General features: G+C 37.5%; 1 protein-coding gene across 8 annotated transcripts in view; it reads left to right on the top strand.

Moving 5' to 3' along the window:
- The window catches only part of PLCB1 (phospholipase C beta 1), a 683,394-nt gene that overhangs the window by 491,416 nt on the left and 177,611 nt on the right, over positions 1 to 14,367 (top strand). For all 8 annotated transcript variants that reach the window (XM_064572834.1, XM_045885403.2, XM_064572835.1 and 5 more), the window contains one exon: positions 5,585 to 5,731. In XM_064572834.1, coding sequence (XP_064428904.1) covers positions 5,585 to 5,731 — 147 coding nt within the window. The remainder of the gene's footprint in view (positions 1 to 5,584; positions 5,732 to 14,367) is intronic.

The raw sequence follows: 14,367 nt of genomic DNA, 5'->3' as shown, positions 1-14,367 counted from the left end.
AGAAAGTTCTGTTGATCTAGCTTTCTAGAAGCCAATAGATAAAGGGTCAGGACCTGAGAAGGTGAGAGAACCAGTCCACCAAGCTCTTGATAGGTCATTCTTCTGTTCTAGTCTCCAGAGCTCCCTTTTGTGGACACATATCCTCCTTACTCTTAACTGTTCCCAAAAGCCATGGGATGGCCCCAGGTTTAGAGAAGGCATCAGAGTAGCTCTTACCTCGAAAATATACAAGAGCCTTTGCATGCACTTGTAAGCATGAGATAAATCCAGCTGAGGGTCACCGGACACATCACATGGTTTTAAAGCATCCCTGGAAGGTCTCATTTTGTCACAACAGGATTTCAAGACACTCGAGGAGTCTCAGTCATTGTCTGTCCCATGGGAGGGAGGGAAGCAGAAGGAGGCAGAGGTACTGTTGCTGGCCAGGACATTTGTGCAACACTGCATGACAGTTTCTTTGCAGCAAAGATATTGCTGAAAAATTATGAGATATATGAATGGCCCTTGGGGACCATCGTTTTGTCATGCCACTTGCCTCTTTTATCTCTTTCAAGATCGTTTCTCCCCACTGAAGTCAGATCTTTCCACTCTTGCCTCACCAGTTTCCTTTCTCACTGATCACCAGAACTTCTGAACAAAAAAGTGTCATAGAGCAGGGTTTTCCTATTCCTTAAGGGAGTTCTATTTTTCCTACTTTAGTAGGTGCCATTATATGAGTGACATGAGCAGTTGGAAATGTACCAGTCTTGCTGGCCTTATCCTTCTGGACTTCTCTTCTTGATTTTATTCCAGAAAATTGTGGCACTGCTTTTAGTTGTGGCTTGATGTTTCCTAATGTCATCCTAATATAGGACAGTTTGTTTTAATTTAGCTAGTAGTAATCATCCCTAATATATTAAACTACTTGAACTCAACTGCAGTTGAGAGGGAGAAGAGACTTAAGAGCCCATATAGTTTACCCAGCCTGTGGTTGAGGAATTTGTCCCTGATCAGTTACCGCTGACAGAAATGGAAGCTAGATTTCTTGCTCTGTTACTAATTTGTTTAGAAAAGCAATGTTTCCTACCTTAATTCTCAAGATTTTTCATTTTTCTATGCTCCTCAGTGGACCAGGAAAAAAAAATTGTAAGCAGTTTTGCAAAAACAGTACAATGTTGATGGAGAAAGGACTGATACATTTAAGTCAACAGCAATAGCAATAATCCAGCTGTAGGTTATATGCAACAAAGGAAAATCCTCTAAGAGTCTGCTTTCTGTCCCAGAGCCAGTCAGAACTATTTTTAAGCCAATTCATTATGCCAAAAAAATCTGCATTTTTGCAAATGTACTCCTGACCCTCACGACTTATAAGCCTACTACTCCTTATCCTTACTGTTTCATTGATTTTCTTGACTTTGATATATCTCTGCCTAGTCGTTTGATGTATCAAAAGCCTTGCATATTGGCTCCTTTATTAACAAAGCCAAGCTTTGGGGTTGAAAAGTTGTTCCCAGGTGGCTGCTTACCTGCAGTCTGCAATCATATTCTGAACTGTCCTCCAAACTCTTGCATTGTTCTTATTCAAAGTTAGGTAAATTCCTTCACTGGGGATTTTTTAATTATTTGATATAATTAATTGTAAATAGCCCTCACAAATACTAATTCACTCAACTCTTATTATTTTTTTTATTGATTTTAATCTAAACTAAAAAATTATGTTAAAATCAACTCCTATGAAATAGTAAAGGTAGGGATGATAACCAAAGGTTATGTTTAATTGACCTATAGAACATTAACCAGCTTTATATTCAATTTAGCAATATTTTTATAGATTTGAGGGGTTTTGTTTGGATACTATGCTGACACACACATATGTATGCCTTAGTGTCTCATAGCCCTCTTTGAAATAGCTTTGTCATCTTCCTGGTTTTCTCATTAATGAATTAAATATAAGTGTGACACATGTTCGTCAGCATATTGTAAAGTATAACTTGACCTTAATTATAATATCCTCGTTTGAGAAAAACAAATACATAGCTTATACACCCCCCACTTCCCTGTCCTGCACCCATAAAACACATCAAAATTAATCATAAGCGTGGCTCAGAGTTTTTCTCAGTGTAAGGCCCCAGAGGGCACTAGACACAATAAATGAGCATTGATGCTAAAGTTAACATTAGTCATCCTCACCATATTGGCATGTTTTGTTTTAATTGCTCTCTAAAGTTGCTGATCAGACCAAAGGATATTTATTCCTGCAAGATAACAGACATGACAGCCTGAGTGTCACCAGCACCATAAAAACAGTTGGTTTCGTCCCACAATATTTTATTGCTGTCGGTTCTATGCCTTCAGAAGGAGCATACACTTGTGAGTTTTCCACACTCCACAGTTCCCTGGTGTGCTCATTATTCCATCAGTCACATTACTTTTTCTTTGCTGGCCCCTAAAGACACTTGTCTTTACTGTCTGCCCTCTAAGAAATAACTGGAGTTAGAGACTGAGCTGGATGAAATTGTCATTTGCATAGGTTAAAAATGCCAAAATTAGCGGGGCGCCTGGGTGGCTCAGTCGTTGAGCGTCTGCCTTTGCTCAGGTCATGATCCCAGGGTCCTGGGATCGAGCCCCGCATCGGGCTCCCTGCTCCGCGGGAGGCCTGCTTCTCCCTCTCCCACTCCCCCTGCTTGTGTTCCTGCTCTCGCTATCTCTCTCTCTGTCAAATAAATAAATAAATAATAAATAAATAAATGCCAAAATTAGCAATTTCATATGATTTGACCTGATCAGATCAAAGAATCAAAATGATGCTCTTCTTGGGATCTTCCAGTTTGAAATGAATTTATTTCCTATTTTGAATCACTAATCAGCCAAAAAAAAAAAAAAAAAAAGACTGATTTAACACCTACTGTGCACAAAGCATTGTGGTAGATTCCAGGGATGACAAAGATATAAGTGCACATCCTGCTTTGGAGGAGTTCACGCCTGGTTTGCAAGGCATGAATGATCTTATCTTCTATGAGATTGTGAGCTCTATGAAGGCAGAGGCTGTGATTCACTGTACTTTATTTTTCTGTGGACTCATCACATGGCAGATGTTCAATGAACCCTTGTTAAACAAGACAGTAGCGAAGTGGAAGGTAATGAGAGAAGCAAGAAGGAAAGGAAAGAAGGAGGGAGGAATGGGCACTAGTTAGAGAAGCTGCCAAGATGGATGTGTCACAGAAAAAAGGAAGACTATGAAAAAATTAGTTTTTTTTTATTTATTTCTAATGAGTTTTATACTCCAAGATAGTTTTAAAAGCCATCTATTGAAATACCTTTGACTCTAAGTGGCATTGATTTTGGTTTGTTTCCAAAATGAAAGCAGTCTGAAAGGATATATGCATTTCACCATAAATGAATTTTAAAACAAAGGCTTCAAGCACAGTAACCAAAGTGTTCTCATCAATGGTACAGTGTTCGGAACAATCACTTTGTTAGGTGATGGTGATTTATTTGGAGGTACAAACTATGGCATCTATTAAAAATTCACACAAACAAGGGTGCCTGGTGGGTTCAGTCACTGGGGTATGTGGCACTCAATCTCAGGGGTATGAGTTTGAGCCCCACATTGGGTATAGAGATTACTTAAAAATAAAATCTTTTAAAAAAATTCACACAAACATAGCAGTATGAGGACCTTTATGTCCCGTTTCTTATTTCTAATGCATGAAACCTTCTTAACACTTTTTCCTTTTGTCATTATTGAAATTATCAAGGTATATGTTAGAGCTGACTTTTAAGAAGTTCATAGTCAAATTATTATTCCTCTTTCCATTTGTTTAGGAAGATTTTTCTTTTTATAAAACCCAGCTCCACTCATCAAGACCCAATGACCAAATTTATTTTTTTAGTTTACTTATTCCTGGAAAATATTAAAGGCAATTTAGCTATAACGTTTCCAGAATTGGGAAAAATATTCATCAGTTATTTTGAGAAATTTATTGGATGTAAAAAGATTTACAGGGGCCCCTGCTCAGCCAGTTGTGTCTGACTCTTGATTTTGGCTTGGGCTATGATCTTGGGGGTCCCAGGACTGAGCCCCACATCGGGCTCCCTGCTCAGCGGGAAGCCTGCTTCTCCCTCTCCCACTCCCCCTGCTTGTGTTCGCTCTCTTGCTGTCTCTCTCTGTCAAATAAGTAAATAAAATCTTAAAAAAATACAAATATTATAGATTACATGACAATTTTTATCATATATTGTTCCGCTAATACAAAGGTTACTAATCTAATTAAGGTTAATCTAATAAAGTTACTAAATGATTGCAACTTCATAAAAAAATTACACACACACACCCATTTTTTTTTTTCCTGGAAGCATACACACCAAGATTGTAACAGCACCTAGGTCTGAAGAAAGAGTTAGGCATGTTTAGAAAAGTTTTAGTTTTCCTTTCTGTTCATCTCATTGCCTAATTTTTTTTCAGTGAATATATAACACTATTATGCTAATACAAAACTCTTTCAACAAGAAGAAAGAAATGCTACCCTCCAGGGTTTACAAGTAACATCTCCACTGCTCACAAATGTGCTGGAGTTTTTGAGGCTCTGAATGTTAAGGATGAAGAAACAAACTGTGGTAATGGATCAAAATAGTGAGGATGGCCTCTCTGGGCATTCCATAAAGATTACTGCGATAAAGTTAAAGGATTATCTCAATATGTAGCATTAGTCACTTCAGAAATGTTACAACAAAAGCAAAAATTCTAAATAGGAGCCAAGTAAACTAAAGTGTGAGTCATATTTCTTCCATTTGAAGTAAAGTCATTTTAAATATGAAATTTAAAGACCTCCTTGTTTATGAGCGTTTGATTTTTTATTTCTAGGACAGACTCATTTGTGGTCATCTGTAGTTCCTGTTTCAGAGAAAAAGATCATTAATTGAAAACACTTCCGCTTCATTTTAAATAATAAAACCACTCGTGAATAACTTTTTTTATTATAAAAGGAACATATAGGGGCACCTGAGTGGCTCTGTCGGTTAAGCGTCTGCCTTTGGCTCAGGTCATGATCCCAGGGTCCTGGGATAGAGCCCCACATCGGGCTCCCTGTTCATCAAGGGGGTCTGCTTCTCCCTCTCCCTCTGCCCCTCACCCTCCTCCTGCTCATGCTCTCCCTTGCTGTCTCTCTCTGATAAAGATAGATTTTCCTAAAATCTTTAAAAAAAAATAGTAATATATAGACAAAACAGAAAATTTGGAAATTCACTCCTAATTGTATTACCCAGAGATAAGCACTAATAACATTTAATGTCCATCCATAAAGTTGATAACCATTTTTAATTTAAAAACAAGAGATTGGTGTTTAGGTATTTAAATCCTCTGAATGTCAGTGAGGTTCATGTAAATACATTTTTCTCCAGTATCTGTGGCATTGGGAGATAATTGTTGTGAAATAACGTAATCCTTGACTATTATTATCCATGTTAAAATGCAACTGTGGCTATGGTCTTCTACTTTGGATGCACCAGAGTTTTCTGGGAAAAAAAAAAAAGTTCAAGCAGCATGATACCAGCAACCCATAGAATGGACTCATTCACATTCTTCTTAACTCTTCATTTCCTCCAGGACAGATATCAGTGGATGGCTTTATGCGCTATCTGAGTGGAGAAGAAAATGGAGTCGTTTCGCCTGAGAAACTGGATTTGAATGAAGATATGTCTCAGCCCCTTTCTCACTATTTCATCAATTCCTCACACAACACCTACCTCACAGGTATGAATTCATAGTTCTCTGACAATGACTTTAGCCAGTCTCACCAAATTTCACCAACCTCTACTTTCTGTTGTTCAGAAGGGAAGGTGTGTTTTCTTTCATTTCCTATGAATGCCTCTGAGAACTGAGCTCTGGGACCAGAGGTTCTGCCTGTAAGGGGCAATATCACTTCTTCACAACATATTTCTTCCCCAGTTTTTAAGTCTTCTGAAATGTATCATATCTGGTATCTTTGGGCCAATGGAATTTTTGTGTAACTGAATTTCTTCAGTGAACTTGGCAATACTACCTAGTTCTCTGGACTGTGTTCATGTACAGGAAAGTACTAAAGCATAAGCATACATAACTTACGTTCAAGGCAAATAGCTTATTTTGTTCAAGGTGGAATAGGGCTTTAGATGTAAACAAATTTAACCCTTAATGACAGCCTATACTTCGTTGTAAATACTATAATAATGGAGGAAAAAGCAACAGTGTGCTTCCAAATGTGATCCTAAATTGAGCATCGCCATGGTTTTTAGCAGATTATTAAATAGAAACGCAAGGGGCGCCTGGGTGTCTCAGTCAGTTAAGCACCTGCCTTTGGCTCAGGTCATGATCCCAGGGTTCCACGATGGAGCCCCCACGATGGACTTCCTGCTCAGGGGGGCGTCTGCTTCTCCCTCTCCCTCTGCTCCTCCCCCTGCTTGTGCTATCTTGCTCGCATTCTCTCTCTCTCTCAAATAAATAAATAAAATCTTAAATAAATAAAAAAATAAATAGAAAAACATGAAAATCCATATATACATACATATCATCTCAACTTAGTTTAAAATTAACATTTTTAATAAATACAGATTTTAATAAAGCTAAAAGCGTTTTTATAATCAAAATACATTTCTTGCAGAATACTTTTTGTATGGCAGATTTCTAATTACCAGCCTTGAAAAGACTTTGTAAAGGATCTATGTTAAAAAAAAAAAAAAAAGGCTTTTTAAAAAACCATGTCACTCTCCTACTTCCAACACTCCATTACCCAAATTAATATAAGATAGCCAGACTTGAAGACCCACAATGCAACCAAAGTCTCATTTGGTATGTGTAAGTTGTAGTTGCCCCCCATGCCTTGGGAGAGGCTTAGACGCGCCCATGGCTCCTTGCCTAGGGGCATGTGGTTTGTGTTGCAGGGTAAACCAGCAAAACTATGAACATAATGACAAGGGAGATCCAGGCACTGTATATTCAGGGGTGTCCAAGAGTATCTCACAGATTTGGTTATATGGCAGATAAGCAGTTCTTTCATCTAAATTCCTTAAGGAGATCCATTCATCCCAGTACAAATGTATGTTTTATTGGTATCAAATCGGGCATTGGCCTGGTATCCCACACTTGGTGAAAAAATAGCTTAGAATAAAAATGACCTTTTGACAGGGAGAACAAAGTAGCCTCCTGACAGCGAGAGTAGGCTGTCTCAGGATGCTTTCATATAATCTGAGAGCATCTAATCAGAACCACATAGTCTGAGTTCTGGTCAGTCAAAGTGCAACTTGTACATTCTTCATAAAAACTGGGTGGCTCTCAGGCTACTCACAGCCCATTTTGTTTCAATTGACATTATCTACAGGGAGAGATGCATACCAAAAACTAACTGGATTCATGTTTGGTTCATCCTAAACTCTATTCCTGTCATTTCTTGTTGCATAACAAATCACTTGAAAATTCAGTGGCATAAAACACCCACCATATTATTTTGATCCATTTTCTGTATGTCAAGAATTCAGATAGGGCACAAGAGGAGATGGCTTCTCTCTCTTTCCTGGTGTCTTGGGCTTCAGCTGCCAAATAAGTGTCCGGGGGTAATGCAAACACATTGGGTGCTGGAATCATCTGGATGCTTCTCCAACATGTCTGGAACTTGAGCTCAGTTAGGACTCCTGATCTTTTTGCCTATAAGAGGCCTCACCATGTAGCTTGGGCTTCCTCACAGCATGGCACTCCAGGGTAGGTAGACTTCTTACCTGGCAGGTCATGGCTGCAACAACAAATGTCCCAAAGAACAAGAAGGAAGCTTAATTGCCTTATTTTACTTCACCTCTAAAGTTCTGTTTGGTCACTTCTTTATTTATCAGTCACAAACCTACCTAGATTCAAAGGGAGAAAACACACACCATTGCTCTCATTGGGAGGAGTGTCAAAATATTTTTAATTTTTTATCTTCTCGGGGCACCTGGGTGGCTCAATCGTTAAGCATCTGCCTTCAGCTCAGGTCATGATCCCAGGGTCCTGGGATCGAGCCCTGCATCGGGCTCCCTGCTCCGCGGGAAGCCTGCTTCTCCCTCTCCCACTCACCCTTCTTATGTTCCCTCTCTCGCTGTGTCTCTCTCTGTCAAATAAATAAACAATAATAAAAAAAATTATCTTCTCAGGGAAATCTTAATCTTATTTGGTACCATTGACCAATTTGGCATTCTGGTGAAATCTATGAACCCTTCTAAGAGTAGTGTTAAATGCATAAAATAAAATATATAGGATGAAAGAAGAGATAATTTCCAACAAAATATTTTTATCAAATATTAAAAAACAAATTTGTGATAAAATAATATGTATTTATATGAGCACAATTTAAATACTAGCATAAAGAATATGATATGACTCTTTGCAACAATGGAACATGATATGAAAATATCTGTGATTTCTCCTCACGTCAGAGTCACAGTTCTGCTTGTACTGTTGTGATTTGTGACCTGCATTTATAACTGAAGAGATTATTAAATTTTACATAAAGGTTTAAATTAAAGACATAATCTTTTTTCTCATCCAAGTTTGAGGAAGTCGACAACCTCAATTAAGATCTTTCACTTGATAATGTCCTAAACAATATAACTGTAATGACTGGCAAATGATGGCATTTTGCATTTATCATATACTTAGGACCACAAGATTCTTAAAATACATAAATACATGTTCAGCTAAATTTTGGACATAGTATGTGGTTTCATCTGCTTGGAAGTCATGATATGCAGTAATTTTACCAATAGTCCTTTTTAACTCCAAAAATTCCTTCCAAATGATGTGTTTATATTCATTAGTATCTATATTATTTTTCATGTAATAAATGAGGCAATGGTAGCAAAATGATTGAATAATAAGACTGATTGGATACACAGTCTATTCGTTTTATTTTCTCTCAGAATATATTCTTTCTGCTTATCTTTATGGATTTATGATTTTTAGATTTTATGTAGGTTCACCAACCACAGCCACTGTTCTCTTTTTGATACTCAAATTGTCTCAGCTTTGGTCTATGGGACCATTTTTTAGGCTGACTTCTATAGTCTCTTGACATGACCCATTGCTCTTTGAAAATGTCCTTTCTTTCTGGCACATAAAGATCTTCAGGCTCACCTTGTTCCTTTCTGCACCACCATGGAATCAGACTTTTCCCCCAAATGACCTCTGGTTTCCTTCAGTGGAAAAAAAAAATTGTATGTGTAACAGCAATTTGAATGCCGTACTATGGAACATTGTTTCTGGACCGTTTCAGTGAACAAAGCAAGAAAAGATACATTTGTGTCTGAACTGTGCCAGTTCACAGAACTATCTTCATTCCTATCTTCTAATTTATTTAAATTCCTGATTCTATAACTGTGCTTTCTTTATCAATCTTGATACCTATGAAATTATACATAATTAATTCATTTGCTTTACTAATAACACAATAATAGCTCCAAGAAAATTATTTGGTATCAGGAGGAACAGTAAAACTACAGAATACTGTTCAGTTTTTCTCTGCAATTCCTTTTTGTTGTTTTTAACTGCATTTCATTAAGGACTCAGTCCAGTGAATTTCTTCCAGAGTCACTCATTCACCTTTCCTCTGAATAACTTGGTAAGCACAGATGTGTTTGAAGATTTGGCTTCATTGTGTTGGCTTGGTTTTGGGGTGTTAGCATATTAATAGCTAATAGTTATCAGTAGTTGGAGTTTTCAGCTATTAGGAAAGAAGGGTCTACTCTCTTTTTTTGATGAAGAAAGAGCTCAAATAGCTGTCTCCAATTTCAGTACAAAGGTTTCATACCACCACCACCTGATACACATGATTTCTGACCAAGTAAACCAATTCTCGCTCCAGTTATTCAATTTCTCGTAGTATTAGAATCACATATTTTCAAATATTTAGGTTTCAAACTCTGTTTTCTATGTAAACCATGTTCTGATCTTTATGGGCTTTTTTTTTTTTTTAACTTGCTCACTTTTCTGAGCCATATATTATTTTACTGAGGTTTGCCTTATATAAATCCACATTTTCACAATATCACCTTATCCCAATACCAGTCAAAATTTTTCATTTTCCTACAGGGGATTAAAAAGAAGATTCCATAAACAAACTGAGGGTTGCTGGAGTGGTGGGGGGTAGGAGGGATGGGGTGGCTGGGTGATAGACACTGGGGAGGGTATGTGCTGTGGTGAGCGCTGTGAATTGTGTAAGACTGTTGAATCACAGACCTGTAGCTCTGAAAAAAATAATACATTATATGTTTTTAAAAAAGAAGAAGAAGGTAGCAGGAGGGGAAGAATGAAGGGGGGGAAATCGGAGGGGTAGACGAACCATGAGAGACGATGGACTCTGAAAAACAAACAGAGTTCTAGAGGGGAGGGGGGTGGGAGGATGGGTTAGCCTGGTGGTGGGTATTGAGGAGGGCACATTCTGCATGGAGCACTGGGTGTTATGCACAAACAATGAATCATGGAACACTTCATCTAAAATTAATGATGTAATGTATGGGGATTAACATAAGAATTTAAAAAAAAGTGATCATAAAAAAAAAAAAGAGTTAAGTGCTCCATCAGATTTTGTTGTTGTTGTGGGGACAATTGAAATATATATACTTTAAAACAAAATTAAACATGTCAAATTAAAAAAAAAAAAGAAGTTTCCATATTATTAACCAAAAAAAAATGTACATATAAATTCTAATACAGGCTCTGGATGTTTTGTCTGAAATTCTCTTTTGACTTATTGGTAAAATGTAGTTTTACTTCATATGATATTATTAGTATCCTTACTTTAATTATAGATAAACCTAATGTAGAACTCTAATGTAGAACTCTCCCAGAGGCCTTTGGGTAAAATATAAACATTGATGATATAGAAATTCAAACTTCCCAAAGCCAATTAATGATATTATGAAATAAAGTTATAACCGATGTATAACCCAGTAGAAACCAATTAAGTGTTAAAATCAATACCCAGGAAATGAGATTTTGTATTTTCTAGGCATTTCCAGAACAAGTAGAAACTTTTTTCTGTAGAAATGTTATTTCATATAAAGGGTATTTGATGGAAAAAGGAGTTTCCCTACTCAAATGAGTTTTTAAAATGCTAGGTACAAAGGTTGGCATCTATTGCAGTATGTTTTGAATATAGGGAAAAAGCTTATAGATTCACAATCATTAAGGTTATGATCAACCCTCTTCCCCCACTGTCACCACCCTACTTGTTTTCCTGGAGCACATTATGAACTAGTATTCCTGAGAAATGCTAGTCTGGATTCAAATAAGGAGGATTGTGATATTTGGAATGTTGTCTTTCGAGCATTCAAAGGAACTATAAAAATTAAATAGTATGAAAACCAATCAATTGAGCAAGTGTTATTATTATTATGTCTATTTCTTTACTCATTATTGCCCCTTTGTTGACCATCAAGATGCCCAAAAGGAAAAATAAATAGGATCATTGAGAGAAATGTAGAACTGTGCAGAACGAGTTGATTTTTAATTATGATGGTCATTTTTCTAGGGTTTTGGATAGTCTTGGCAGTACATCAAGTAGTGATTATGTTTTAAATTATTGTTTTTCCTTGAGGAATCCACCCTCATGACTCAAAACAAAATTCTCTCAGGACAGAACAGTATGCACTCATTTCATCCTATACTTTTTCAGCTCTTCATAAATCTTCCCATATTCCAACCCATTTGGGAGATAATGGCTCCAAATTCATGGACAAAGTAAAGTAGTGTATCTCTGAATAATTAACATCCTCATTCAGCTTAGAAAAAAAATAGATTTGAGATTTTTGTTATCCTCTGATGAATTAAATCATCTGATTGAATGTATCAAATAATTATACAACTCCTCTTCTCGCATATATGCTCTGGACTGCAGAAAAGTTCTAGAAATAATTCAAGGCATAGTTTTACCCTTGTCTGTACCCTTGTACACCCAGACTGAGCGTCACTCTCTGCTTTCCCATCTCTCTGACCCTTTTAACCCTTAGCATAGGTACCCTTTTATAACTTAGTTTTGGTTTAAAACACACACAAACCTATGAAAGTTAAGTGGTAGAATAGAAGGAGATCACATTTAGCAAAGAGACCACATTCAAATCTTCCTTTAAGTAAATTAACTCTTCTAAGCCTTAGTTTCTTCATTTGTAAAATGAAGGTAAATTGAGACAGCCAGAATATTTTTGGCCATAAGTAATAGGATACTGTTACTTAATGACTTAAATGTTAAGGAATTTATTACCAATCACAGCAAGAAGTCCAGAAGCAGAGTGGTTGAGGGTTGATTAAATCAAAAATTCACTGATGTCATCAGAGACCCAGACGCTTTCTGTCTCTTTGCTCCCCTTATGGTTGCAAGATGCTTGGGCACCCTGAGCATCGCCTCCCTATGAAATAAGAGCCACACGTGACATAGGGCTGGTCCCTGTCTTGTGGCCCTTTGTACAAGTGAGGCGCCTCCCCACCCTGTAGCCTTCCCTTTATGGTCTATTAGACATAGCCCAGAGCTACACCACACAGCAATGCCCACATTAATCACTAATGTGGGCCACAGAACTCCTGTGCATGAGTAGGAAGAATTAAGATTTACCCCAGGACTGAGGAGGGAATCCTGAAGCATATCAGAACCTTAATTAAATAGAATCTAAACCGAATTCCATTGGTGAGGCGAAAGAGAAAGAAGAGAAAGAAATGGAAAACAGAAGTGCAAAGTTGGGGTGAGAGTTTAAACTCCTGGCGCATGAGAACATCTCCTTTATGTGTACTTACCTACCTGCCTAGATGGGTAAGGGTAAGGAATAGGTCTCATGTCAGTTTTGCATCCCCAGGAACCAGTGTTTTGCCTCCCACAGAGGACGTGTTTAGGAACGAGCACAGGCCCTAGTGTGAGGCTTCTATAATCAGTAAGGCATATGCTGAAAGTTTCTTCCCCACTTTCTCACCTAAGCCGCCTTACAGCAATTGGATCCATGTTGAAGACAACTTCATGGTCTCCCTGGGGCAGTTGGCAGATAGTATGGGAGAGACGTCAGGTCAAACTCATGCCCCTAGAAACGGTCAAGATGAATAACACATCCTTTATATTTTGGACAGTTTCCTCAACTGTAACTGTGGGATTAGGTGACCTGAATGGCTGACACAGCTTTGAGAGCAAAGGAGAAATAGTTCCCATCTCCATTTATTGAAGGAGCTACTGTTTATTGAAGAAGGCCACTAAATTAACAAATGCATCACGTTCTGGAAACTTTTTGCGTGGAGGTTGAAAAGAAGACAATACATAATGATAACTGTAAATATAGACAATATCTCAGAAGCCTTTGTCAATAGAGGGGTTGTTACTTTCAATTTTCTGGTCTCTTCCATCCATGGATGCCTTGGGCAATCTTAGACGAAGACATTGGATGTAGCCAACTGACCAAAATGAATGCAGTCAAGTGAGCAGTTGCAGAGCTATGACTTGGGGCAGTATTATGAATTAATCTGAGATGGAGCTTTGGCTCCCAAGTTCAATCATGGACTTGGAATGTACTCCAGAGGGTATTCACAGCCAGGCAGAGGTGAGGTCAGATACTAGTTTCAGAAATAACAAGGGTTGAGGGACTCATGACATATCATTAATCCCAACCCTAGGCAATTCCCTGGCCCCAGAAGCTATATTTATTGGAAGTAATCAAATGGAAATACAATGGGTGGGTGGGATATAATAATGAGGAGTTAGGAATGTTAGGGAAGAAAAATAAACTAGGTTTGAGGATTTATGCAGAAAAGGAGGAAATAATGGAGAATATTAATACCTATTTGGGAAAAAAAAAACCTCCATAAATGAAGGAAAACGCACAGGAAACCTAACATACATGCCAAGGAATAGGACAATTTTGGGTAAATGTGAGTTTTCTTAAAATATTCTTTCTTTGGGAGACTTCCATTTCTAATAAAGAGTATTCATTTTAAAATTGAACAACCATTGATTTTGGAAAGATTCTTTTGGGCTTAGGTGTTGGGCAATAAACACAACATAGACACACACTCTCTCTCTCTCTCATCTTCCATTTTTTTAGTGTTTTTTTCTTCAAATTCCTTTGCATCTCATAAACCCAACCCCATGCCTTACCGTGTCTTTAAAAACATTAACTGATCAACATTCAGAAATGGCATCAAATTCCTCTTATTCTTTGAATGATTAAAAAAAATTGCATGCAAATCCAAAGAAATGTTTCTAGAAATTTTTTGAATCTTGTATGACTGAAACTCTAGGATGGATTAGGCATTTATCTACTTCATTCTACCATTAAACTTTATCTAGCTTATAAATCCATGGCAACTTCCCTACTGAAGTTAGAAATGCTCAACCACCAATTAGTGAAATAGAC

Source organism: Mirounga angustirostris, unplaced genomic scaffold (genome assembly GCF_029215605.1).
Source record: "Mirounga angustirostris isolate CCGP_5_RB_7025 unplaced genomic scaffold, mMirAng1.0.hap1 SCAF_10, whole genome shotgun sequence".
Lineage (NCBI taxonomy): Eukaryota > Metazoa > Chordata > Mammalia > Carnivora > Phocidae > Mirounga > Mirounga angustirostris.
This window is presented reverse-complemented; position numbering and strand designations above follow the sequence as displayed.